Genomic DNA, 27,844 nt, shown 5'->3' with positions numbered 1-27,844 from the left:
AAAGGCTTCCATGTTTTGGTTCTTGTAGAAATTAAACATTCCTTAGGAGATACATTGTCACTTTTAAGTCAAACCAAAGAAAGAAGAATTTCTCCTTGGAGAATGTACGTTCTTCCCCCACTACTGCCTACATACACAGAACACTGGCTGAAATATTTCCATTTTCTTATCTTCGTACCTCAAGGGAGCTGAGTTGTTTAGAAAGGGTAAAGTCACTAGAACAATTTGTTTAATGAGGAGCCCTGAGAATTCAACCCTTAAGATGGTAATAATGTCCCCATTGCCCCTTCCCTGTAATTCTCTGATCCCAGCCTCAGTGAAAACCCAAATGGGTTTCCCTGGGACAAAACGCAGAGAAGAGAAAGCTTCAGTGACCGTGTCCCACTAAAGCCTGGTGGAGTAAGAAGGAAAAGAGGAGAGAGGGTGGGTACTGTGCTTTACCTCTAGAATAGTGAGACTGGGACAGTCCCATAGTTATTTAATCTATGACGGGGAAGTCTGTAGTTTGTGGGTACTTTAGTTTCTACTGAACCCAGTTCTGTTTCTTTCTCTCCTTTTTTTGGAATGTAGACCCTCTCTCCAATGAGTTATTTTCCAGAGATCCTCCACCTCTTCTCCAATCTTTCCCACAATTGTAGGCTCCTCTTAGATATCCTGTGTCCAATGATTTATTCATTAACTACTCACTGGAGATTTATTATGCACAGGTATTATCAATTTTGTTCCTCATGTGCTTGGATTTTCCTATTAGGTTCCCTTTTTCTGCTGGCAGATTTGACCTCCTGATAGGACCTGATATCTCCCTATTGATGTTGTTGTTTCACCACAGTATCATCTAAGAACAATGTAATTATTACTGACATTCGGTATTCAGGCTAATTTCACTTTGTTTTTACCATTCTCTTTAAATCGTTAAGAGAATATCCAGTGATTGAATTTGGAGTAGACTACCTTGTCCTCTTCATGAATTTAAAGCAATTATTTAGTGTTTTAATGTAGAATATCCTGTTGGCTGCAGTTTTAAAATACCTGTTTTTTATTGAGTTAAGACATTGTTCTAAGTTTCCTTATTTAGCGAGAGGCTCTGTCCTGGCTCTTAACCACAGTAATGGCTGTTACATTTTCTCAAATGTATTTTCTACTGTAATTATGGTTATGATTCCTCTTCACTAGCCTATTTTTGAGATGAATTATGACAGCAAACATCCTATAACTAACCAGATATCCATTCCTAGAGTAGGAATTACTTGTTCATGATATATTATTCTTTTAAAATGTATATGAATGCACTTTGTTTAATTTTACTATTCTATTTTGTGCCTCTCTTCAGGCATGATGAACTTGGAAGTTTCTTTCTTTGTGTTACAACGATGCTTTTGGTCTCAGTCTTTATTACATACCTAACATTTGCATGTGTTCAGCACCTGCTATGTTCCAGGCACCATGTAAGTCCCCGGAAAGACGATGAGCAAAAACGGTCACAACCTCTGTCTCACCTGCAAATAAACATAAAATTACCAACATGAGAGGCACATCAAGAACAGTACAGGATGCTCGACTTGTGAGCCTTATACTCTGTCCTTCTGACCCTCACTCTGTTCTCCATCTCACTGGCCTCTCACATCCCTTCCATTACCAAGCTCACCAACCCCAAGGCAAACGGTGAATTCTGTTCTCTCAGCCCAAAATGCTTGCCCTTTCCTTATTTCCTCTGGTTAACAATTACCCATCCTTCCTCTCGTAGCTCAATATTCTCATTTCAGAGAGGCATTTTCTATACACCTTCCCAGACTAAATTGATGCCCAGTTATTTTTTTCTCTTAATTAAATGCATTCTTGGCAGCTCCTCACCTGAGCCTGCCCACTTCCCCTCCTGCGAGTGTTCTATCGCTTAATAAATCTTCACTTTGCTTATATAAAAGAATATTAATTGCATTCTCTAGGCATAATAATACTGAGCTTTTTCCTATCATGGAGAATGTAAACATTTATATTCATCTTAAATTTGCCTTTTATCTTTTTAAGGATGATTTGTTTGATTTATTTTATAGAAGCTTTGAATATTTTTAATCAAATCTGTCAGTCATTCCTTTTACAATTAACTGTGCTGATTTTTAATACAACACATTTCCACTCAGCATTATATATGAGCTCACACTCTCACATGGGCATTGCATTTTATTTTATGGTCTTGTGATTTTGTTTACCCCTCTTATGTGTGTAGTTCACATATTTTTCCCTCTTCTTGGAAGAATCCACCTGGCAGACGGTATCTGAGAGAGGGAGCCAAAGGGATCGTCATTAACTAGAAGTACTGCACTGCGGTCCAAAGAGCTAACAGAGCTGGTGTGTTTATAATGATCAGAATTCCATTTTTGTTGGCTGCCCCTGTTTAAGTGTAATAATGATCAATGATAGTCACACAAGACAGATTTATTGTTAAGAAGCTCACATTTATCAAGTGTCTGCTGTATGTCACAAGAACCACACTAGAAAAATTACATGCATCATCTCATTTAATTCACTCATCAGTCTTATAATGCAGGAAATATTTATAACTCCCATTGTAGAAGCAAGGCATCTGCGGCTAAGAGAGATTAAATAACTTTGTCAACGTCACACAGACCTTGGTGGATCAAAATTCTACTCTAGGAATTCTAACTCAAGATCCCATTTTCTAAGTGACATCTCTGTATCATACTGTGGGAGAGTTACGTATCAAAAATAACTGTCATAAAAGTAATAGATTAGTAATAATAATAGCTATCAGTTACTGGGATCCTACTGTGCACAAAGGCATTTTTAATCTTCACAAAGAAGTTAACAGCAGTAACCATACTTTTAGAAATAAAAAATAAGGCACTTAAGACACTTGAGAGTTAAAGTATCCCAACAATAGGGAGCATCAGGTCATAGAACTGTTTGTCTGAGTTGAGAATCCATGTAGAGTTACTAGAGTGAAGGAAGTATGGAGAATAAAAAGAAAAGACATTAAATGTCTTCAGTCATTTTACAAGGGTCATGTCATAGATGAAATTGAATTATGTCCATAGCTTCATACAGAATTATAACCAGTGAGTAAACAAGTTGTTTCTACTGTATAGCACAGGGAACTAAATTCAATATCCTGAGATCAATCATAATGGAAAAGAATATTTTAAAAAATTTATAGGGAATTCCCTGGTGGTCCAGTGGTTGGAACATCACAGTTTCACTGCTGTGGGCCCAGGTTCGATCCCTGATTGAGGAACTAGGATCCCAAAGTCTGCATGGTGTCGGGAACCAGCTGCAAGCTGACACAGTTCTTGCAGCTTAACGCATGGCAAAGTCCTGCTTAATTCCTGACAGGACCTGAAAGAGTTATTAGAGAAGATATGAGTCTTGGCCTGTGAGGTTGCTTGCGGTTTCTCTACCTATAGTTTGTCCTTGGCATGCTTCGGTAGTCACAGTCTGTTCTCACGCATGTTTATATCCTGGTTCGCAGAATGTTTTGTACTATAACTTCAACATTAAGGAGATACTGTCTGATGATTCTGTCTGGTGATTTTAACAAAAACATGTATTGTCTACTGCAATATATAAAAAGAGGTTTGGTAGGAAATAAAGTGTGTGTGTGCTTGTACACCACCCTCCTGACCCCGTCTCTTCTTAATCCCTTCACCTGTTGTCAGGACTTGTTCCTCAGTCTTACAGCGACTGACAGCATGGGGCAGCCAAAAAAAAAAAAAAGAATGTATATATATATATATATGTATGTATAACTGAATCACTTGGCTGTACAGCAGAAATTAACACAGTACTGTATATCAACTATACTCCAATAACAAAAAAAATTAGAAGCAGTGAGTAGGAGATAAAAATATTTTTTCTGCTAAATAAATACATGTAAAATGGAAATGGTCTACCATTTGGCTGAGTGAATCACTGTCATTGGAAGGACTAATAGAGGGTGAAGGATATCGACCTAAAGGTGGAATCGTAAGTGATGACTAGCTGAGGTGCCGTTTGGCTGTTCACTGAACGTTGCTTTTGCTTCCTTCCCCAGCAGACGCACCATCCACATGGGAGCAGGAAACCACACGGGAGTATCACAGTTCCTCCTCCTGGGCCTCTCGGACGATCCTGAGCTGCAGCCCCTCCTCTTTGCACTGTTCCTGTCCATGTACCTGGTCACTGTGCTGGGGAATCTGCTCATCATCCTGGCCGTCAGCTCGGACTCCCAGCTCCACACCCCCATGCACTTCTTCCTCGCCAACCTCTCCTTTGTTGACATCTGTTTCGTCTCCACCACTGTCCCGAAGGTGCTGGTGAACATCCAGGCACAGAGCAAGGACATCTCCTACATAGGGTGCCTCACTCAGGTGTATTTTTTATGATTTTTGCTGTAATGGATAGTTTTCTCCTGACTGTGATGGCGTATGACCGGTTTGTGGCCATCTGCCATCCCCTGCACTACACGGTCATCGTAAACCCCCGCTTCTGTGGCCTCCTGGTTCTGATGTGTTGGTTCATCACTTTCTGGGTTCCCCTGCTTCATATTCTACTGCTGAGGCGGCTGACCTTCTGTACTGACACTGAAATTCCACATTTCTTCTGTGAACTGGCTCAGATTCTCAAGGTGGCCTGCTCTGACACCCTCATCAATAACATCTTCTTGTTTGTGGCCACTGCCCTGCTGGGTGTGTTTCCCCTCACTGGAATCCTCTTCTCTTACTCTCGAATTGTCTCCTCTTTAATGAGAATCTCCTCTGCAGCGGGAAAATATAAAGCATTTTCCACCTGTGGGTCTCACCTCTCTGTGGTTTCCTTGTTCTACGGGACAGGCGTGTGGATCTATCTCACTTCTGCTGTGACCCATTCTCCCCAGAGAAGCTCCATTGCCTCAGTCATGTACACCGTGCTCACCCCCATGCTGAACCCCTTCATCTACAGCCTGAGGAACAAGGATGTGAAGGGGGCCCTGGGAAGCCTCCTCGGTTTAGGTACCACTTGTCTGCGATGGGCCACAGACCTCAGAACTAAGTGGACATTGTGAGGCTCAAAGACAAATGTTGTGAATTTAAATGTCTTGATTCTTTTTTGACCCCAAAAGACATGCTTCATTTCTTCTATTCTCAAAGCACCTATGACTTTTATTTGTTTTTGTATTAGTTTCTCCTCAACACCCTCCTCAGTAATTCATTTTTAACTTTTGCTTCCTATTTGCAGACCATACATTTCTATCTTGGGCCAGCTTTCTTATAGCCATTCTTGCAATTTCCAACATTACATCTGAAGCACTTATATTAAATGTGGCATGATTTCCCACCACAGTTATCCTCTCAAATATCGATATTCTTCACCTAATTTGCTTGTGTGTGTGTTTTTCTCTGGAAGCAATGGAATGAAAATCATGCAGTAGTCATAACCAAACTGCTTCATGTACCAAGACTGTTCTTATTGTTTTATGTGTATATTTTATGTAATCTTGACAACATTTTTAAAGGTATTTCTCTCATTTACCCCATTTTTCAAAGAGACTGAGATTGGGATGGACTCTGACCTGGAAACCTGACATTGAGCCCACATTCCCAACTTTGCTGTCATGCTTTTCCTGAAAAGAGTGATGTGATTTTCAACTTCAACAGTGGGAACTTAGGTTTGAAAGCTAGTTTGTTCAGGAGATTCATAGTAATATATTGCATCGGGTAACGCTGAGATATTGCTTCATTCTTTGCCTTCCTTCCTCCTTCCTTCTTTCCCTTCCTCTTTCCTTTGTTTTATTGGACATTTATTTCCCATCATCACTGCAGTTTTAAGATATACCCCAAGATCCTAAAACATCTAATAATGAATACAACAGAATAAAACTTCTTTGCTCACATGGATTATTCTGGGGGCAGGGCACTCTTTGGAGGTGCCAGCAGGAGTGGTAGTCACACACCTGTGGAGTGTTTTCAGAACTTAGTCCACTTTTTGAGAATATTGATACAATTGAGTCTGCAGTGAAGGATGGAATGGTTGAAGCTGTCAGCACTTCCCCTACATTCCCTGGGATCCCTTCACCATCCCCACCAGCCTGACTGCCACTGTCAGCACCAGGTGGAACCTACTTTTCCCAACGCGTGATGGCAGACCTGACGGAGAATTATGCCCCACGAGGGACAGTTCTTGATGGACAGGTGTGGGGTGTACCATCTTCTTCACCCCTTAGCTGGAATAATTCTGAAGTTTGGATTTTGTGCCATTTTCCCTAACTTCCCTACAGGATGAAAACTCTGCTCACTCCTGTGGGAGCTGACTTAAGCTTTATTGGATGTATTTTCTGCCCTGTATCTCTTCCCTTTTCTCTAACCCATGTTCCATGGTCCTTGTTCCTTCAAATAAACAGCTTGCATGTGAATCCTTGGCTCAGCATCTGCTTCTGGGGAACCAAAGCTGAGACACGTGATAAAGACTGTGAAGAGTATCCAAACAATACCATGAATGGAACTAAGGACTTTGAGGGGCAAAAACAGCAAAAACAAAATAAAATAGGTAGTGGGTATGTACTAAGATCTTCAAATTACTGGAAAATTATAATTTCTTAGTGAAGAAAAACATATTCAGTGGGGCTTTAATTTAATATGATTCCACTAAGTTTAATCTATAATGTATTTATTGTCTACTTTATACAAACTCAGTTGGGGACCAAAGAGGTAAACATGATTGCAATATAGAGTGGTTAACCATAAAAATACTGGTGTGTAATAAGGCATGCTAAAAACAAAGGTAAAACTTGTCATCTCACATTAAATAATTACAGAGAAAAACTTTTTAAAATTTATGTAACAGATTTATTGATGGATCATGTATATATCATGAAATTCAGCCCTTGAAAGCATAAGATCAACAGTTTTGCTAAATTTATAGTTAGTTAGGCAATCTTCAGCACAATCCAGTTTTAGAACATTTCTGTCACCCCAGGAAAGTTCTCTTGTGCCCATTTGCAGGTAATATCAACTGCGACCTCAGTCCTAGGCAACCATTTATCTGCTTCTGTCTCTATTAACTGACCTTCTTTAGCTATTTTACAAAAATGGAATCATACAATGTATGATCTTTCATATCTGGCTTCTTTCAATTAGCATAATGATATTGTAGGGTTATTCATGTGGAAAACGTACATCAGTATGTTATTCCTTATAACTGCAGAATGGTATTCAAATGTATGGATGTACCACATTTTGTTTATCCATTTACCAAATGATAGATATTTCGATATTTCCAGTTTGGGGTTAATATGAATAATGCTATTATGAATGTTTGCATATGAGTCTCTGTGCTAAAATGTGCTTTTATATCTTTTGGGTAGATATCTCAGGGTAATTGGTGGATCATATGGTAAATTTATATTTAATGTCTAAGAAAACACCAAACTGGTTTTCAAAGTGGCTGTGCTATTTTACAGTCCCACCAGCAATGAATGAAGGTTTCAGTTTTTCCACATTTTCACCAACACTTGAGATTCAGAAAAAATCTTCTAATGGAACGGTGTAGTTGAGATTGGAGTAACAAAAAGTCAGTAGAATTTAACTGGATAATGGGTTTTGGTAGGAAGCAGAGAGGATAGGAGATTGGGAACTAGAGGAAGAAGAAACCACACACACACTTGCATGGGGAAATTCAAGAATAAAGCATTTCAGGAGGTTATATGGAACTTATGACTGAGTTATAAGTTACTGAAGTAAGCATAGATATGTAGATGGATGCCAGACTATTTAGAGTCTAGTCTGACATATTAAGGATTCTAAAAACAATTGAGCACAAGGGCCATGCTGTAATCATGGGCATAATGTGAGGATTTTAGTACTGCTATGAGCAGGGGAAACTGGAGGCAGAGTGAAGAGTCAGGAGGCTGCTGAAGTAGTTCAGGGAAAGATGATGGGGACCTGACCAAGCCAGTGGCAATAAGACAGGTAGATTTTTTTTTGCATTTTTTTGCTTTAGAGTTTTCCAATGGTATAAGCATACCACAGTTTGTCCATTATTCTGTTAATCTTCATTTGAATTGTTTCCAGCTTAGGATTCTTTCAGATAATACTGGAATGAAAAGTTTTTACTTTTATCTTGATACACATGTGCAGGCATATGTATAAATTTTAAACTATTTTCCAATGAACTCCCCAACCAACAGCATATGCACATCCTCACCAACTTTATCTTCAGAACCTTCAACAATTAGTTCACTATGTCACAGCTAGTTCACTGGGACAAAGAAGTTGCAAATACACACGGTAATAAGGAAATTGCCAAATCACATGGACACTTCAGTGCTTTGTGGCAACCTACATTGCCAGGGGAACCTTCTCATCATTTACCTATGGAGTGATCCTAGTCCCCTAATACATCAGTGTCTATAAGGAGTCAAACAGGACTGGTTACTATGGATGAACCTTTAGGGAATAAGAGTCCTCCTTTGAGTAGGAAAAGGTATCTCAAAACCACTATATGTTTATGAAGATAAGCATTTGCTCAGATTATAATAACAAAGTGAATTTTCATGGAGAAGCTATTTTTCAGTGCTCAGCCACTGATTCTTTTTTTCTTTTAATTAATTAATTTTTTATTTTATTTTATTTATTTTTGGCTGTGTTGGGTCTTCGTTGCTGCGTGTGGTCTCTCCCTAGTTGCGGTGAGCGGGGGCTACTCTTTGTTGCGGTGCGCGGGCTTCCCACTGCGGTGGCTTCTCTGGTTGCGGAGCATGGGCTCTAGCCGCGCGGGCTTCAGTAGTTGTGGATCACGGGGTCTAGAACACAAGCTCAGTAGTTGTGGCACACGGGCTTAGTTACTTCGCGGCATGTGGGATCTTCCCAGACCCAGACCAGGGAAGCCCTCAGCCACTGATTCTAATTAAACTGTTGAATGAATTTGTTGTTCATGAATTAAAATACATTCATATTTTCTCTCGATTCACAGCATTTAAAAAGATACTACTTGTTGGGACTTCCCTGGAGGCGCAGTGGTTAAGAACCTGCTTGCCAATGCAGGAGACACGGGTGTGATCCCTGGTCCGGGAAGATCCCACATGCTGCGGAGCAACTAAGCCCGTGCGACACAACTACTGAGCCTGCGCTCTAGAGCCCGCAAGCCACAACTACTGAGCCCACGTGCCACAACTACTGAAGCCCATGTGCCTAGAGCCCATACTCCACAAGAGAAGCCACCGCAATGAGAAGCCTGCGCACCGCAATGAAAAGTAGCCCCTGCTTGCCGCAACTAGAGAAAGCCCGCGCACAGCAACAAAAACTCAACGCAGCCAAAAATAAATAAAAATTTTTTTAAAAGATACTACTTGTTTTTCCTGTCAGTTGTACATTGAAGATTAGATTCCTCCCTCAGCATTTTTCCCAATCAGGTAAAATGCCTGCACTGTCAAATCTGGGAGTAACCCTTCATGCACTCCCCTCTGTCACCCTAGAAATGTAATCAACCAAATACAGAACGCTTTCCCTACCTCCTACTCCCCTCACGTCCAACATGGATAATTCCTACACCTTGTCTTTTTATGACTTAAATATCATTCTTTTCTTACCTTCAACTACTCTCACATAAAGATAGAGAAAATAATATGGTCCTCTACTTTAGCTCCAGAACCCTAACACATTTTAATAATACATTTATTAATAATACATATTAATAATACATGTATTTTCTTGGAAAGATGGTTGCCTCCTCCAGTAGTTTACAAGTTCCCTAAGAACAGCCCTGGGTTGAATGTTTTCACTAAGTGCTACTCAAGCATGCATTAATTGGGGGGTATATCCTCTAGGAAATAAATAGGTGAAGGAAATGCCCAGATTCTTTCATTTTCTCCTTCTACAAAAACTCTCAAATCATTTCATCATTTTCTTTCTGTAACAACTGTGACATCAATATAACCATGATTCTGTTTTAAAACGTGTAACACAGGATTCTATCTTGTCTCCATGACTTCACTCTCATGTTTCCAAAAGTCCTTTCCCAAAGTAGGAGTTATTGGGTTCTATTTCAGTTGTAAATGATGTCAAATCACTTTCCTGCTTAAAATGTTTCAGAAGTTTCCTTGGCCTTTGAGTATTGTCCAGGGTACCTCATTCCCGGTCCTGTCCCTGCTCTCCACTCTAACTCCCCCCACTCTCCCTTCTTCTGCCAAACCTCTTTCTCAGTTTAAAAAATAAAAACAATAAGCTCCCAACTATGCAGTATTTTGCTCATGAAGTTCCTGTCACCTGTAATTTTCTCCCCAACCTACAAATCCTCACCCTAGTTCAATGACCTGACTATGTAAATCCTACTCATGCTTTATTTCACAGTTTAAATATCAATTCCTCCCAGTACATAGTACCACCTCCTAGTAAGACACTCTATGTCCATATTACAAAACTGCCAGTTTTCATTTTCAATCGGAACTCCTAGATAGACACAGTAAACCCCATGGTAGCAGTACTATGTCTCTTTTCATGGCCATTGCTTTCCTGTCCCTGGCACACAGCCTAACTCATTAAAGGAATTCAATGACCATTTGTGGATTGCCAGACAATTTGCCATTCTCCACAAAAATGTTCCAGTACAGTACACACAAAAAGAGGAACACAAAAAATAGAATTACAACATAAAAATCAAATAAGGCTCACATAAAATGTCTGGGCATAATATAATAGAAACCAAAACACTGTACTTCTGGAAAAATATTTGTGATATTTTTACTCACGATGAAATTGGATAGGATATTCTTTTTGAAACCAAATGCCTTGAAGTTAAAAGCAAAAGGTTTTCCTTATGTTTCTCCATAATAAATTTTAGACATGCTTTTAAAAAGTTGATGAGCAACAGAAAAACAGCAAAAGACCTATGGAAGGGAATTTGTAATATCCAGCAAAAGTATATTTGCCCTTAGACCTAGAAAAACAACCTGAGAAGCTCACCCTGAAAATACACCCCTACAAATGTGAAACAATATATACACAAGTTTACTCACTGCAAGTTATTAACAGATGCTAAGTCAATTGTTAGAAAGGTTGTTGAGGAACAAGATATTCTGTGCATCAATATATCATCCCACAATATTTTTTCCTCAAACAGAAAACTCTATATTTAAAACAGACTGCTCTAGTGATCACTACCTTCAGCAAGTAATCAAACTTAGCATCACAAATCAAAGGATGGCATACATTTATATCTTCCTAACAGAATGCAATTTGATGGACACATCACCCTCAACATATCCTGAACTTATCTTGAAGCCTCTACACCGGGAGTTGGCACCCTTTGGTCACAGGCCTGTTTTTGTAAATAAAGTTTCTCTGGAACACAGCTATGCCCATGGCAGCTCACCCAGTACAAAGGCAAAGCTGAGTAATTCCACACCTATCTGGACCTTTTCAGATAAAAGGTTTGCCAACCTCTGCTCTGGATCCAATTGCCATTTCACAGGAAATATTGATTTAAGACATGGAGGAGACATTTAAACACAGCCTGAAAATAAAATGTGAACTATCAAAATGTGTGACTTTCTAAAAGACTGGGTGTGACTCTTCAAAAAGTCAATATACTGGACAAACAATATGAACTGATCTGGTATAAAAAAGACTAAAACACATAACAATTGCTACATATAAACCTTGATTGGGTCGTAAATTCCAAAACAACCAAAATCATATTTTGGAACAACACAAAAAAGTTTAGTTTTTACACAGAGTAGACAATAGATTATGTTATTTTTAATTTTTGTGAGCAAAATAGTATTGTGGTTTTAGTAGGACAATATCCTTATCTTTAAAAGATGCATTACCAAGTATTTAAAGGTTAAGTATCACGTATGCAATTTATTTTCAACTTACTGACTCTCAAATAGTTCACCATACAATTCATTTATTTATTTGAGAGAGCTAACATGCAAAATGCTAAATAAAAATAAGTGTATCTACTATAGTGAACATTCATTGTACTAGATGTTTAGATTTTCTTTAGGTTAAAGATTTTTCGAAAAAAAAAAAAAGGTGTGTTGGGGACACATATACCCCAAACATCCTGTTAATGGTAATCTCAATTATTTTAGAACCAGTGTCATAAATCCTCCCATCATTTTCTCCTTGAGGACCCTGTTTTAACTCTGTGCGCGTGTACCGATCTAAGTTCAGCCATCTAAGATCCTTGCTTTTCTTTAGGTGAAAGACTTGTGGTCTACATACATTTATATTAATATACAGAAATTAGCACACCATGGATACCCAAGAAAGCATCTCATCTTCCAACCTGTATGTACTATTCAAAAATAAAGAACATGCAAAGATGAAGACAAATTCTCAAATGAAACTTTGCATAAGAAAAGAGGACGCCCTGTGAACCAACTTTCCCTTGCCAGCCAAAGAATATTGCCCACCATCTGGGTCTGCTAGGATTGACTCACTGACCACTGCAGTGGCTCACCTTCACACATCCTGAAAGGAATTCAGAACACAGGTCAGAAATGAGGCACTCTGTGCTCTGGCAAAACTGGCAGATCATGCATGCATTCAGATAGTTAGATAATTTCAGAAGAAACTTTTATGAACCCCAATTCTTGCATTCTCCTATACTTAGAAACACACTAAAACCATTAACTAAAGTATCTGTTCCTCCTGACTAGCAGGAACCTTGCGCCAAGATGCTTGATTATGTGAAATAAAATCCATATTTATGGCAAGACAAGAAAAATTTACACATAAAAAACTCTTCTCTGCCCTTTGGCCTCCCCTCTCCCCCCACTGTGTATTGTGTACCCACATTATGCATTGACCAAACCTCCCCCATCCACAAGAATACATGCTCAACCATAAACAGCAACATTCTCCTAGCATCAAGACAACTTAAAAGGTAACAACCCTTCTTAAGCTTGTAAAGGGTCACATGACCCACCACGATGGCGCTTCAATCTGGATTATGTAAACTGTCAATAATGCACCATTGAGGGACTTCCCTGGCGCTCCAGTGATTAAGACTACGCGCTTCAAGCCCAGGGGCCGTGGGTTCCATCCCTGGGAACTAAGATCCTGAATGCTGCGAGGCGCGGCGGGGAAAAAGTCATTTAATGTAAAGCCCTTTGTCTCAAAAAACTTATATAAACTGAGTCTTGACTTCTAAAAGGCGAAACACTTCTCAGACCGTTCTGAGATGCTCTTCCGGGGTTGTAATCCTCAAATTTGGCTTGAATAAAATTTTCCAATTCTTTCTTAGATCGACTGATTAATTTTTCGTGGACAATTATACATACCCTTCTCCAAAACCACATATATACTAACATCCCCCCTTACCTCTCCAGAACCAGTTCTCAGAGCCATCTCAGAGGCTGACTCCTGGGCAACAGTCCTCAGTAACACACTCAATAAACTCAACTCACAACTCTTGCATTTTCAAGTGGACACCCTCATACGCACACGAACACGGCAGGATCACTACCTTCATGACAACCAGAAGGCGCAGGGGCCTGAGCAACCCGGCTGGAACAGCGGATATTCATGTCCTCATGGACTAAAGTCACAGGCTTCCGAACAGGGAAGCACGTGCAAGACAAAACCCGTAGACGCCCCTTGCCGCACCTACGACCTCGCTGAAGGCGGGGGCTCAGGTCCGGGCGAACGTGAGAGGAGGGGCCAGGTCTGCCTAAGGAGACCGCTCTGAAAGCCCGAGCCAAACCTGTCCTTTAACGCGCTCCGTACATCGCAGAGCACTCCCTTAACGCGGGCCTCACCGAGGACACGCTGCAACGCACGACGACCAAAGCGACTCCCTCCTCGAGGCGCGCAGCCGCGGGACAGAAGACTGCCGCGCACCAGTGACGCACTTCCGCTTCCTACCTCGGTTGTGGCGGGGCGGGGCTCTGAGGTTGGGGCTGTCAGCCAAGTTCCACCATTGCAGGAGGAAACTTGTCATTTCTCCCCACATTGCGGTTGAGGGGCCTGGGGTCGATTCGGGGTCGGGGCCGGGCGCAGGAACAGGCCCAGCGGACAAAGTTGAGGCTGGAACTAGGCCTGTGGGCGGGGCTACGGCCAGAGGGCGGGGTCCACAACCGGAAGTGGTGTGGGAGGCGGTGCAAGGCCCAGCGCCAGGATTAGAGGTTAGAAGAAGAGGACCGGGGTGCGTACTCACCCCTCAGGATGCTCCTCAAGGGCTTTTCTACCTGCTTGTCCTCAACTTCCTGGATCCCTTAGAATGATCCTTACATATTGATAAGCCTGACAATCCATGAGATGGTCTATCTCCTCCGTTCAGTCCTGTATTTAACCTTTATTTCCCCGTATTACTTATTTACATTGGATACCGCGCTAAACTCTAATCATGGATTTCTGTTAGTATTCATAGTGACATTTTTCTGCAACCTTTGTATTTATCTTCTTCAAGTGTGTATTTGTTTTTTATTTTTCCGATCTTACCATACCGTACAGAGCCTCCCATACTAAGTTGAGAAACAGCACTGATACCAGGCGTTCTTCACTCATTCAGGAATTGTTCTAAATTTTCTCCAAAATCATGTTTGCTGTATATTTCAGTGGATGGCCCCAGAGGAGTTTATAAAGGTCTTTTGAAATCTTGTTTCCTAGCATATTTTACTAAAATTGTTTATGTGCATTATCAAATGTATTTTATGCATCTATTAAATTGATAATTATTTTGCTACGTTAATGTTTCATTTATTGCAAACAAGATATTCACTTTTTGTGTAGCCAAAGGACTCTTTTCTTTTTAAAAATAATTTCTGGGTTTCCTACTAGCCTTAAAAATTCCCTTCCAACTCTAGGTTACATAGATTTCTTAATTTTCTTCTAAAATTGAATATTTTTACTGACATTGTCTTTTTTTGGCTGCGTTAGGTCTTCATTGCTGCGCAGGGGCGTGGGCTTTCTCTCGTTGTGGCGTTGTGGCGATGGGGGGCTATTCTTCATTGTGGTGCACCGGCTTCTCATTGCAGTGGCTTCTCTTGTTGCGGAGCACAGGCTCTAGGCGTGTGGGCTTCAGTAGTTGCGGCCTGTGGGCTCAGTAGTTGTGGCTCATAGGCTCTAGAGCGCAGGCTCAGTAGTTGTGGCGCATGGGCTTAGTTGCTCTGCGGCATGTGTGATCTTCTCAGACCAGGGATCGAACCCGTGTCCCCTGCATTGGCAGGCGGATTCTTAACCACTGCACCTCCAGTGAAGTCCCTGACATTTTAACCTTTAATCCTCAAAGAATGTATTTTGGCATGTGGTGTGGGGTAGTGGATCCAATTATTTTTTTCCTCCAGAAAGAGAGCCAATTGTTTAGTGATAATCTATCCTTGACATAGGAATTTGAAATTCTACCTTTATTAAACAATAAATTCCTATATATACTTATATCAGGCTTTAGAGTCTTCTATGCCAGAAATATTTACTTATGTCTGTATCAGACTCTTTAGATAGCAATAGATTTATGTTATTTGAAAATTTAGTTGTAAAAATATAATGGAATTTTGGTTCAATTATAAAGTACCCTTTAGTTATACCATTTTCCTACACACTTAACATCCACATTGCCATGATTCCACTTTCTGTCTCTATACATTTGCCTTTTCTAGACATTTCTTGTAAATCAAATCATAAAATCTTTCATCAGTATAATTTTTTCACGTAGTATGTTTTTCAAGACTCATATGTGTTGTCGCACATGATTTCTTTCTATTGTAGAATGATATTCCATAGTATGAATATGTTATGTTTTATTTATTCATCAGTTGATGAATGTTTGGGTTGTTTCCACTTTGTGCATATTATGAGTAATGGTGCTATGAAAATTCATGTATGTCCTTTTGTTCAGACATATTTTAATTTCTCTTGGGGATTGTTATTAGGGTTATCCAGAGAAACAGAACAAATATATATACATATACATATATATATATATATATACACACACATATACACATATGTAGATACATATATATGTATATATATATATATATTTGTTGTATATATCTCCTATTATTATCTACCAGGGAAGGAAGGAAAACCCAACCAATTAATCGTTATCGTTTTGATTCCTTTATTGATGACTGGTGCTAAATCCCACCAAACCCTTCTGAGGTGCATCGTGATATGTGTCTCAGAACTTGCCACTCAGTAGATGAAGATACATCAGCTCATGCTTTCTATGGGCCAGAGGTGGTCCTAAAGAAATTAGCATCCCCACATTTCTGAGTTGCGCACTTCTGAATATATACCAGATTCCCTCAGATGTCCCATAGTGTGGTATCAGAGAAGCTTCAGGGCAGGAAGCAGGAGGTATTTGGCATGGGCGTGTGGGAAGGTGCTGTCCAGCTGGAGCTGGGCAAAGCGTGTCACTGCTTCCATTGAAATAATTACAGCAGGGACTTCCCCGGTGGCACAGCGGTTAAGACTCCATACTCCCAATGCAGGGGGCCTGGGTTCAATCCCTGGTCTGGGAACTAGATCCCACATGCATGCTGCAACTAAGAGTTCGAATGCCACAACTAATGAGCCCATGTGCCACAACTAAGGACCTGGTGAGCCACAACTAAGGAGCTTGCCTGCAGCAACTAAGGAGCCCATGTGCCACAACTAAGAGCCTATGTGCCACACCTAAGGAGCTGGTGAGCTGCAACTAAGGAGCCCGCCTGCCACAACTAAGACCCAGAGCAACCAAATAAATAAATAAATAATATTTTTTAAATTGTTGGAAAAAAAGAAGAAATTACAGCAGATCTGGCTCAAGGAAAAGATGACGCAAGAGGATTTTTAATTGGTGCCTGTATTAGTTTGCTGGGGCTGCCATAACAAAATACCAGACTGGGTGACTTCAACAATAGAAATGTATTTTCTCACAATCTTGAAGGCTGGAAGTTCAATATCAAGGTCTCAGCAGGGTTGGTTTCCTCTCAGGTGTGTCTCCTTGAAGATGGACATCCCCTTGCTGCCTCTGCACATGGTCATCCCTCTGTGCAGGTGTGCCCTGATCTCTCTGTTTCCTAATCTCCTCTTCTTATAAGAACACCAGTGAAATTGGATTAGGGCACACCCTAACGACCTCATGTTAAATTAATTACCTCTTTAAAGGCACTGTCTCTGAATACAGTCACATTATGAGGCACTGGGATTAGGACATCAACACAGGAATTTTGAGTGAACACAATTCGGCCCATAATAGTACCCAAGATATGTAATATACCCTTCTGTAACTATTCCCTTTTGTTAATCATACCGAAAACATGCTGAAAAAGAGGAACCTGATGCTGTCTTGACCATAGGGTTTTTTTCCCCTTTATATTCCTTTAAATTACTATTAGATCTGGGATTTTTCCTTACAGACAAAAATTACCTAATATTTACATGTCATTAAAAGGTATGTGGAAAACAAGACATTCTGAGATTAACAGATGGATTACATCCATTATACAAATTTTTGGTAGTTACAAATGTTCAATTTGTGTAGGTGAAGTTTAATATCAGGCAAAGACTAGGAAAGAGAGAGAAAAATTGGAACATTTCTCTGCTTCCAAGTTCATTTTTTTTTCTATTTTTTCGTTTCTTTTTTTTCCAGATGATGAAACCAGTTTATTTCAAATGCTAATAATAGCAATGGCTTGATTCACTGACTCGTGCCTTTAAATATTTATTAACTGTTTTCTTCTGGGTATGGGTATGAGATTTGGAACAAAGTAAAGGACCAAAATTCATAGAGTGTACATTCTATTGGTAGAAAGTAATATATAAATAAGTGGTAAACCTAGACTTTGTGATAAATGCTAATAAAAAAGTAAAGACTAATTAGGAAAATTATTTTAATATAACTTTATTATTTCTTAACCATCTAGAACAATTCCACGTGTGGATCTGTTCACCTTCCCTACGGTGTTACTGTCTCTGATATAAAGTGATTGAGGAAAAGAAAGGAAGAAAAAAATGTAGGTTTGTTCTTGGAAAGGTTTGGTTGGATGTGCCTGTGAAACAACCCACTAATTTCCACTTGGCAGTGACATGTGTTGGTCTGGTGTTCTGTCTTAATGTCAGTAATGGTAGAGAGAATTGGATTTTTATAGAGAAGCAGGTCAGAAAGACATGCTTAGCTGAGCCTTACTCATGATGCTTCAGTTCTTGGTTTGGCCCTCACTTCCTAAGGAAAGGCCTTCCCAACTCCTGACCCCCCACGCATCACAGATAAGCTCTCATGGGACACTGCCCATGTTGTTACAGATCACAATCCAAACAGCCATCGGGATTCACTGTAGTGAATCCTGTGTTGTGTTGCCCACTTCTCTCTTCAGAATTAAAGGCTTATTTTTCCAAGCATATGACAGCCCTGAGCCTTCTCTTTGAGAACTGTCCTCGGCTAAAGGAAGCTGCCTCACCCAAGGTCACACCACTCAGATCTCTAGCTGTGGGAGCATAACTGACCACCATCTGTATCCACCACTGTGCCCTGAGATTGCTCTTGCTGTCAGCCACTGACTGAGCACAGCAAAGTACCAGTGTCCACTGCCATGGTCATACAATTACATTGATCATTAGGGTCAATTACCCTTGCCTGAAGGTGACTCCTGTTCTTAGCATAAAGAACTTGAAATGTTCATGCAGTAGAATTGGTTGAAGTTCAATGGCGGGAATCCCCTGGTGGTCCAGTGGTTAGGACTCGGAGCTTTCACTGCCACGGAGCCAGGCTCAATCCCTGGTCGGGGAACTATGATTCCACAAGCCGGCAGCACGACCATTCCACAAGCTGGCAACACGGCCAAAAAAAAAAAAAAAATTCAATGGGACTTTCGCCATGTCTCTGGAACTGTTATCTTTTTAGGTGTCCAGGCCTCCAAACCTGCAGAGGCCAGAAGTGTGTAGGCTTGGACCACAAACTCCCCACATGACTAACTGGGAGTGATATTACAAGGGTTCACTTCTGCTTCCAACCCTTGATTTCTGCAACCATGTCCTATAAACTGGAGATACAGCACATTATGATTGTTGTTGGTTTAGAGTGTACAGTGCATCCTATGAATTATGTATCCAGAAATTCCTGTGTATTCAAATGCTTGCACTAAACAACATCTTTCTGCTTGAAGTTAAATGTGTTCCCATAACTTCCATTGAATCTTAGGTTTAACCCTCTCATATTAGATACTCCCTTTAGGCTATGTTTTACCTCTGTCCTCCCCTTCCTTGACAAACTTTACAGATCATTTATATTTGCCACATGTATTTCCTCAATACATACTCTTCAACCCAATCTACCTGGTTAAGTGCTGCCCCTGCCCCTCTATTTAGAGGTAATAAATGGAGCCCTCCATAATATCTACAAAGGCTTCCATGTTTTGGTTCTTGTAGAAATTAAACATTCCTTAGGGGATACCTTGTCACTTTTAAAGTCAAACCAAAGAAGGAAGAATTTCTCCTTGGAGAATATACCTTCTTCCCCCATTGCTGCCTCCACACACACAGCGCTGGCTGAAATGTTTCCATTTTCTTTTCCTTGTACCTCAAGGGAGCTGAGTTGTTTGGAGAGAGGAAAGTCAATACAACAATTTATTTAATGAGGAGCCCTGAGAATTCAACCCTTGAGATGATAACAACATGTCCCTGTTGCCCCTTCACTATAATTCTGTGACCCCTGCCTCAGTTGAAACCCAAATGGGTTTCCCCCAGATAGACCGCAGAGAAGAGAAAGCTTCAGTGATGACCATCAGGGACCGTGTCCCAGTAAAGGCTGGTGGAGTAAGAAGGAAAAGAGGAGAGAGGGTGGGTACTGGGCTTTACCTCTAGAATAGTGGGACTGGGACAGTTCCATATGTATTTAGTCTATGACGGTGAGGTCTGTAGTTTTCAGATACTTTAGTTTCTACTGAACCCAGTTCTGTTTCTTTCTCTCATTTTCTGGAATCTGGACCCTCTCTCCAAAGCTTATTTCCCAGAGAATCACTACCTCTTCTCCAATCTTTCCCACAATCGGCTGTTAGCTGAACCTTGCTTTTGCCTCCTTCCCCAGCAGACGCACCATCCACATGGGAGCAGGAAACCACACGGGAGTATCACAGTTCCTCCTCCTGGGCCTCTCAGACGATCCTGAACTGCAGCCCCTCCTCTTTGGACTGTTCCTGTCCATGTACCTGATCACTGTGCTGACGAATCTGCTCATCATCCTGGCCGTCAGCTCGGACTCCCACCTCCACACCCCCATGTACTTCTTCCTCGCCAACCTCTCCTTTGTTGACATCTGTTTCATCTCCACCACTGTCCCGAAGGTGCTGGTGAACATCCAGGCACAGAGCAAGGACATCTCCTACATAGGGTGCCTCACTCAGGTGTATTTTTTTTAATGATTTTTGCTGGAATGGATGGTTTTCTTCAGACTGTGATGGCCTATGACCGGTTTGTGGCCATCTGCCTCCCCCTGCACTACATGGTCATCATGAACCCCTGCTTCTGTGGCCTCCTGGTTCTGATGTGTTGGTTCATCATTTTCTGGGTTGCCCTGCTTCATATTCTACTGCTGAGGCGGCTGACCTTCTGTACTGGCACTGAAATTCCACATTTCTTCTGTGAACTGACTCAGATTCTCAAGGTGGCCTGCTCTGACACCCTCATCAATAACATCTTCTTGTTTGTGGCCACTGCCCTGCTGGGTGTGTTTCCCCTCACTGGAATCCTCTTCTCTTACTCTCGAATTGTCTCCTCTTTAATGAGAATCTCCTCTACAGCAGGAAAATATAAAGCATTTTCCACCTGTGGGTCTCACCTCTGTGTGGTCTCCTTGTTCTATGAGACAAGCCTGGGGATCTATCTCAGTACCGATATGACTCATTCTTCCCAGAGAAGCTCCTTTGCCTCTGTAATGTACACTGTGGTCACCCTCATGCTGAACCCCTTCATCTACTGCCTGAGGAACAAGGATGTATGTGAAAGGGGCCCTGGGAAGGCTCCTCAGCCGAGGTGCCCCTTATCTGTGATGGGTCACTGGCCTCAGCACTAAGTGGACATTGTGAGGCTCAAAAACAAATGTTGTGAATTTAAATATGTTGGCTCTTTTTTGACCCTGAAAGACATGCTTCATTTCATCTATTCTCAAAGCACCTATGACTTTGCTTTTATTTGTTTTTGTATTAGTTTCTCTTCAACACCCTCCTCAGTAATTCTTTTTTAACTTTTGTTTCCTATTTGCAGACCATACATTTCTATCTTGGGCCAGCTTTCTTACAGCCATTCCAGTGATTTCCGACATTAGATTTGTAGCATTTATATCAAATGTGGCATGGTTTCCCCCTAAAATTATCCTCTCAAATGTTGATGTTCTTCACCTTAATTTGGTTGTGTTTGTCTTTCTCTGGAAAAAAATGGAATGAAAATCACACAATACTCATGACCAAACTGCTTCATATATCAAGTCTGTTCTTATTGTATTATGTGTATATTTTATGTAATCTTGACAACATTTTTAAAGGTATTTTCTCTCATTTACCCCATTTTTAAAAGAGAATGAGAATGGGATGTATGCTAACCTGGAAACCTGGCATTGAGCCCATGTTGCTAACTTTGCTATCACAGTTTTCCTGAAAACAGTGACGTGATTTTCAACTTTAAGAGTGGGAATTTTTTTAATTGAACTTTTATTTTATATTAAAGTTGATTTACATTGTTATGTTAGTTTCAGATGTATAGCACTGATTCAGTTATACATATACATATATCCATTTTTTTCAGATTCTTTTCCCATATAGGTTATTACAAAATATTGAGTAGAGTTCCCTATGCTATACAAGAGGTCCTTGATGATTATATATATAGTACTGTGAATATGTAAATCCCAAACTCCTAATTTATCAATCCCCCATCTTTCCACTTTGTTTGGTAACCATAAATTTGTTTTTGAAGTCTGTGAATCTTTTTCTGTTTTGTAAATAAGTTCATTTGTGTCATTTTTTAAGATTCCACATATAAGTGATATCATATGATACTGTCTTCCTCTGTCTGACTCACTTCACTCAGTATGACAATCTCTAGGCCCATCCATGTTGCTGTAAATATCGTTATCTCATTCTTTTTTAATGGCTGAGTAATATTCCATTGTATATATGTACCACATATTCTTTATCCATTCCTCTGTTGATGGACATTTAGGTGGGAATGTTTTGACAGCTAGTTTGTTCAGGTGATTCATAGTAATATATTGCATCAGATAACTCTGTTATATTGCTTCATTCTTTGCCTTCCTTCTTCTTCCCTTCCTCTTTCCTTTCCTTGTTTTATTGGACATTTATTTCCCATCATGGCAGTTTGAAGATACACCGAAGATCCTAAAACATCTAGTAATGAATACAACAGAATAAACCTTATTTTGTAATGTGGTTTATTTTTGGGGAAGGGATGTCTCTGGAGGTGCCAGCAGGAATGATAGTTACACATTTCTGAAATGTATTCAGAACTTAGTCCACTTTTTGAGAAGAATATTGATAGAACTGAGTCTGCAGTGAAGGATGGCATGGTAGAAGTGGTCAGTATTTCTCTTACATTCCCTGGGATCCCTTCACATCCCCACTGCACACCAGCCTGACTGCCACTGTCACCACCAGGTGGAACCTACTTTTCCCAACGCATGATGGTAGACGTGACATAGAATTATGCCCTACCAGGGACAGTTCTTGATGGACAGGTGTGGGGTGTACCATCTTCTTCACCCCTCAGCTGGAATAATTCTGAAGTTTGGATTTTGTGCCATTTTCCAGAATTTCCCTACAGGATGGAAACTCTGCTCACTCCTGCGGGAGCTGACTTAAGGTAAACTTTACTAGATGTGTTTTCTTCCCTGTATCACTTCTCCTCTCTCCAACCCACATACCATGGTCCTTGCTCCTTCCAATAAAGTACTTGCACGTGAATCCTTGGATCTGCTTCTGGGGAACCAAAGCTGAGACAGGTGATAAAGACTGTGAAGAGTATCCAAACAATACCATGAATGGAACTAAGGACTTTGGGGGCAAAAACAACAAAAACAAAATAAAACAAGTATCGGGTATGTACTAAGATCTTCAAAAGTACTGGAAAATCGTAATTTTTTAGTGAGGAAAAACATATTCAGTGTGGCTTTAATTCAATTTGACTCTACTAAGTTTAATCCATAGTGTATTTATTGCCTACTTCATACAAACTCAACTGGGGACCAAAGAGGTAAACATGACTGAAATACAGTGGTAACCATAATAATATTGGTGTGTAATAAGGCATGCTGAAAACAAAGGTAAAACTTTTCAAATCACCTTGATTAAGTCCAGAAAAAAATTTTTTTTAAATTTATTTAACAGATTTATTGCAGGATCATTTATATACCATTCATTCATTCATTGAAAGCGTAAGTTTAATAGTTTTCGTAAACTTATAGAGTTATGCAACCATCACCACAATCCACAGACCATTTCTATCACCCTAGAAAGTTCCCTCATGCCCATTTGCAGGTATTATCAACTGCCACCTCAGTCCTAGGTAACCACTTATCTGTTTCTTTCTCTCTATAAACTGGCCTTTTCTAGCTATTTTATATAAATGGAATCATACAATAGATGATCTATTGTATCTGGCTTCTTTCACTTAGCATAATGATTTGTCAGGGTTATTCATGTGGAAAACACACATCAGTATTTTGTTCCTTATAATTGCAGAATAGTATTCAAATGTATGGATGTACCACATTTTGTTTATCCATTTACCAATTGACAGCTATGTGGGTATTTCCAGTTTGGGGTTAATATGAATAATGTTATTATGAACGTTTGCATATGAGTCTCTGTGCCAAAATGTGCTTTTATTTCTTTGGGGTAGGTATTGCAGAGTAATTAGTGGGTCGGTCATACGGTAAATTTGTATTTAATTTCTAAGAAAACGCCAAACTTGTTTTCCAAGTGGCTGCACCATTTTACATTCCCCCCAGCAATGAATGAAGGTTTCAGTTTTTTCACATTTTTTCCAACACTTAGGATTCAGAAAAACTTCTAATGGAGAATATACTTGACCAAGAGTAACAAATAATCAGTAGAAATTTAACTGGATAATGGGTTTGGGTAGAAAACAGGATAGGAGATTGGGAACTTGAGAAAGAAGAAACCACACACACACACATGCATGTGGAAATTCAAGTACAGCATTTCAGTAAGATATTTGGAACTTATGTCTGACTTATTAGAAATAAGCATAGATATGAAGATGGAAGACAGACTATTGAGAGTCTAGTTTGACATATTAAGGATTCTAAAAGCAATTGAGCACAAGGGCCATGCTGTAATCATGGGCATAATATGAGGATTTTAGTATTGCTATAAGCGGGGGAAATTGGAGGCACAGTGAAGAGTTAGGAGGCTGTTGAAGTAGTTCAGGGAAAGATGATGGGGACCTGACCAAGCCAGTGGCAGTAAGACAGGTAGATTTTGGAAGAGAGGTGTATTAGTTTCTTGATGCTGCTGTAGCAAATTGCTGTTAAGTCCAGTGGCTTAAAATGACAGAAGTTTATTATCTTACACTTCTGGAGGTCAGAATTCTACGAAGTATCAGCAACGGGCTTACTGCTGGACGCGCTAGAGGGGAATCTCTTTCTTTGCCTTTTCCAAATTCTAGAGGCCCCCTGCAGTGCTTGGCTGGTGGTCCTTCCTCCATCTTAAAAGTAAAAATATAGCTTGAAATCTCTCTCTTACCCCACTGCCTTCCTCTTATAACTACACTTGTGATTACATTCAGCCCACCCAAATAATACAGGATAAATTTCCCATCTCAAAATCCTGAAGTTAATTACACCTGCAGAGTCCCTTCTGCCACCGAGGCCAACATGAATGAATGAACCATGTCCTCTGGGCTGCATCTGGACCCCACCCCCCACTAGCTGACCCCTGGCCCATCCACAGCCATGCGGGAGGAATCCTACCATAACACTCTGCTTTACTGGTGGAGGGCTACAATGGGAGTTTGGATTTCCAGAAATTCGTGTCATCTGAGACCATCTAGGCATTTCCTCTCCCCAGTGCCTAGTCACTCTAGCAAAGACTGCAAGTCCTTTTGAGGACGGTTTGAGAGAAGATTTAGTATGGATTGTGGTGATGGTGCAAGGTCTTCCCTTTGATGAAAAGGTTCTTTCTTATTGACGTATGCCTGGAAATTGGTTAGTGGGCTGTGATTTTCTACTGTGATGACACAAATCAGTCTTTGGATTTCCAGACTTGAGACATTGTTTCAATTATGAAGCGGGTCTGGAGGGCCATGTGACAACTACTCAGGACACGGGGGTCCGAGGTTAAATCTGCAGCCAGGGCTCCGGGAGCTCCTGGCCTCACACCCGTATGTAGACAATTATTGGAAATATTTTGGATATTAGAAGCTACCTTTTCAACTGTAATTTTTTGAGAGCTAAACACGTATCAGTTACATCTGAAGAATATATAGTAACCAGAGAATTCTGAATACTCCATAAGGATTTAAATATCACCATTACCACTTACTATGTTGAAATGTTATGGATATGTTGGGTTAAATAAAATTTATTAAGAAAATGATCTCAGTTATTTCTTTTTGGTTTATTGTGGCTATTGAAAAAATTTTAAGTCTATATGTGGCTTACACAGTATAAACTGCAGCTGGGAATTATGAAGAAAAGAAAAATGAAATATTCAGCCAACATAGTTGACGTTCCCTTGAAGGAGCCTGGAGAAGCCTGGAGACCTGTATCTCCTTTTAAGTCCTTCTCTCTGGTTTTCTCCTTTAATCTCTCAGTAAATAATTATGTCCCTGTGCTGGAAACTGAGAAGACATGAGCACCGTATACAAAAAATGTACGAGGTCTAATTGCAAGGTAAGATACTAACAATAGAAAAAACTGGGTGTGGGGTACACTGGAATTTTCTGTACCGTCTACACGTTTTTTTTTGTTTGTTTTTTGTTTTTTGAAAATCTGAACTGTTCCGAAATTTAGAAGTTTATTTAAATATAAAAAGTGATACTGGGGACTTCCCTGGTGGTACAGTGGTTAAGAATCTGCCCTCCAATGCAGGGATGCGGGTTGGATCCCTGGCTGGGGAACGAAGATCCCACATGCTGCGGGGCAACTAAGCCTGCATGCTCTAGAGCCCGTGTGCCACACGTAGGGAGACGCCCACGCGTCACAAGGAAAGATTCCACATGCCGCAACGAACATCCCATGTGCTGTAACTAAGACACAATGCAGCCAAATAAATAAATTTAACAATATATTTATATTAAAAAATGTGATACTGTATGATTCCATTAATGTCAAATACAAAGACATAAAAGTCATCCTGTGCTATCAGAAGTCAGGAAAGTGCTTACCCTGGGAGGCGTGTGTCTGGAAGGGTACACCAGAGGATATTGGGGTGGTGGTAACGTCCTGTGTCTTGATCTGTGTGTTGGTTACATGGGTGTGTTCCACTGTGAAAATGTATCAAGCTAAATACTCATGTGTACTTCCTGTATGTAATATTTTATTTCAATAAAAAGTTAAAAGTTAAAAAAACATGTATGCGGTCTAGACGATCTGATATGATGGTAGGAGGTAGATAATAAAGTAATGATTAATATACCAGTTCAAAAGTGATATGGGAAAAATGAAGCAGGCAAGAAAATAGGAAAGGTCCTACATATACACCCACAGTGGCATAAATATTCTGGGGCAGATAATGGCAGAAAAGGAAAATAAATATTGACTATTATACCTTGAACCAAAAAAGATTAGAAAAACAATGTCATGATTCCCCCCCCACCCAACACCCTCTAAATAAATTTTGCCCAAAGCTCTCTAAATAAATTTTAAGTACTGGGTAACTTCAAGAAAGTCTTGGTTGGGAAAATTCAATTGAAACAGGTCTGTGCTCTCCCCATCACCTTTGCAAAGGGGAAATGCCAAGTCAGACTTTCTCCAACATCTATGTATTGTATGAGTCTCCCTGGATGTGTGTCTTCTCAGAGAACCACCACTGGGAATTATTTATCAGTTCTTCTGTTTTACTTTTATTCATTTATTCTTCAGATTTCCTTCATGTTCAACCATTTGATATCTTTTAACCTTCTGTGGTTTTAAAGGTCAACTCTATTTGGTTAAAATCAATCACAGTCTTTGTTTTTTTAATTTTTTCATAAGAAGCGACTTATTACAATAGGACACTTGTGAGGCTTACAAGTGGGCAGGCAAGAGGGTGCCGTGCCCAATCACAGTCTAAAACTGAAGAGCAGCCTAAATGGTAATCTTCACAACAGTATTCGAATGACAAAGGTGGAAAGTTCCACAGTTCTTATGCATGAACAAAATCCACCATCATGATAACCCCACAGATGAGAAGCCTGAAGCCTGAAACCATATACATCAAGTCTATATTGTCCGGCATTAGGATCTACTTTCTTTTGGACAGATTTTAAATGTCCTGGGCAGCATTATGTGTCTTTTGTTTACCAATGTTATTTTGTTAACCCTGAAGTCATATATGGTCACAGGTGAAAACCAGCTATCTATTTCATAGTAGAGATTCTACTTAATACCACATTCCTCAAACTGGGAAACCCTGTACTGAACAGGGCCAGAAATCTGTTTATTTTCCTGGTGACTGCATAGGATGTTTACTTTTTGTTGTTAAGATACAATTAGTGGGGCTTCCCTGGTGGTGCAGTGGTTGAGAATCCGTCTGCCAAGGCAGGGGACACGGGTTAGATCCCTGGTCCAGGAAGATCCCACATGCTGTAGAGAAACTAAGCCTGTGCACCATAACTACTGAGCCTGCGTGCCACAACTACTGAAGCCCGCGCGCCTAGAGCCCGTGCTCCGCAACAAGAGAAGCCACTGCAATGAGAAGCCTGTGCACCGCAACGAA

General features: G+C 40.3%; 1 protein-coding gene and 1 pseudogene across 2 annotated transcripts; both read left to right on the top strand.

Annotated features, from left to right (window-relative positions):
* Positions 1–4,061: 4,061 nt before the first annotated feature.
* On the top strand, positions 4,062–9,305 carry LOC309658359 (olfactory receptor 7D4-like; annotated as a pseudogene). The gene has a single exon. The product of its transcript is annotated as an olfactory receptor 7D4-like (transcript).
* Positions 9,306–19,708: 10,403 nt separating this feature from the next.
* LOC309658361 (olfactory receptor 7D4-like) lies at positions 19,709–21,283 on the top strand. The gene is given in 3 exon segments (XM_082456841.1): positions 19,709–20,302; positions 20,305–20,889; positions 20,891–21,283. Coding segments are annotated over 3 exon segments (942 nt in total). The 5' UTR covers positions 19,709–19,996; the 3' UTR covers positions 20,942–21,283.
* The last annotated feature ends 6,561 nt before the right edge of the window (positions 21,284–27,844 follow it).

Source organism: Balaenoptera physalus, assembly GCF_965194825.1.
Source record: "Balaenoptera physalus genome assembly, chromosome: 3".
In the NCBI taxonomy this organism is placed as follows: domain Eukaryota; kingdom Metazoa; phylum Chordata; class Mammalia; order Artiodactyla; family Balaenopteridae; genus Balaenoptera; species Balaenoptera physalus.
This window is presented reverse-complemented; position numbering and strand designations above follow the sequence as displayed.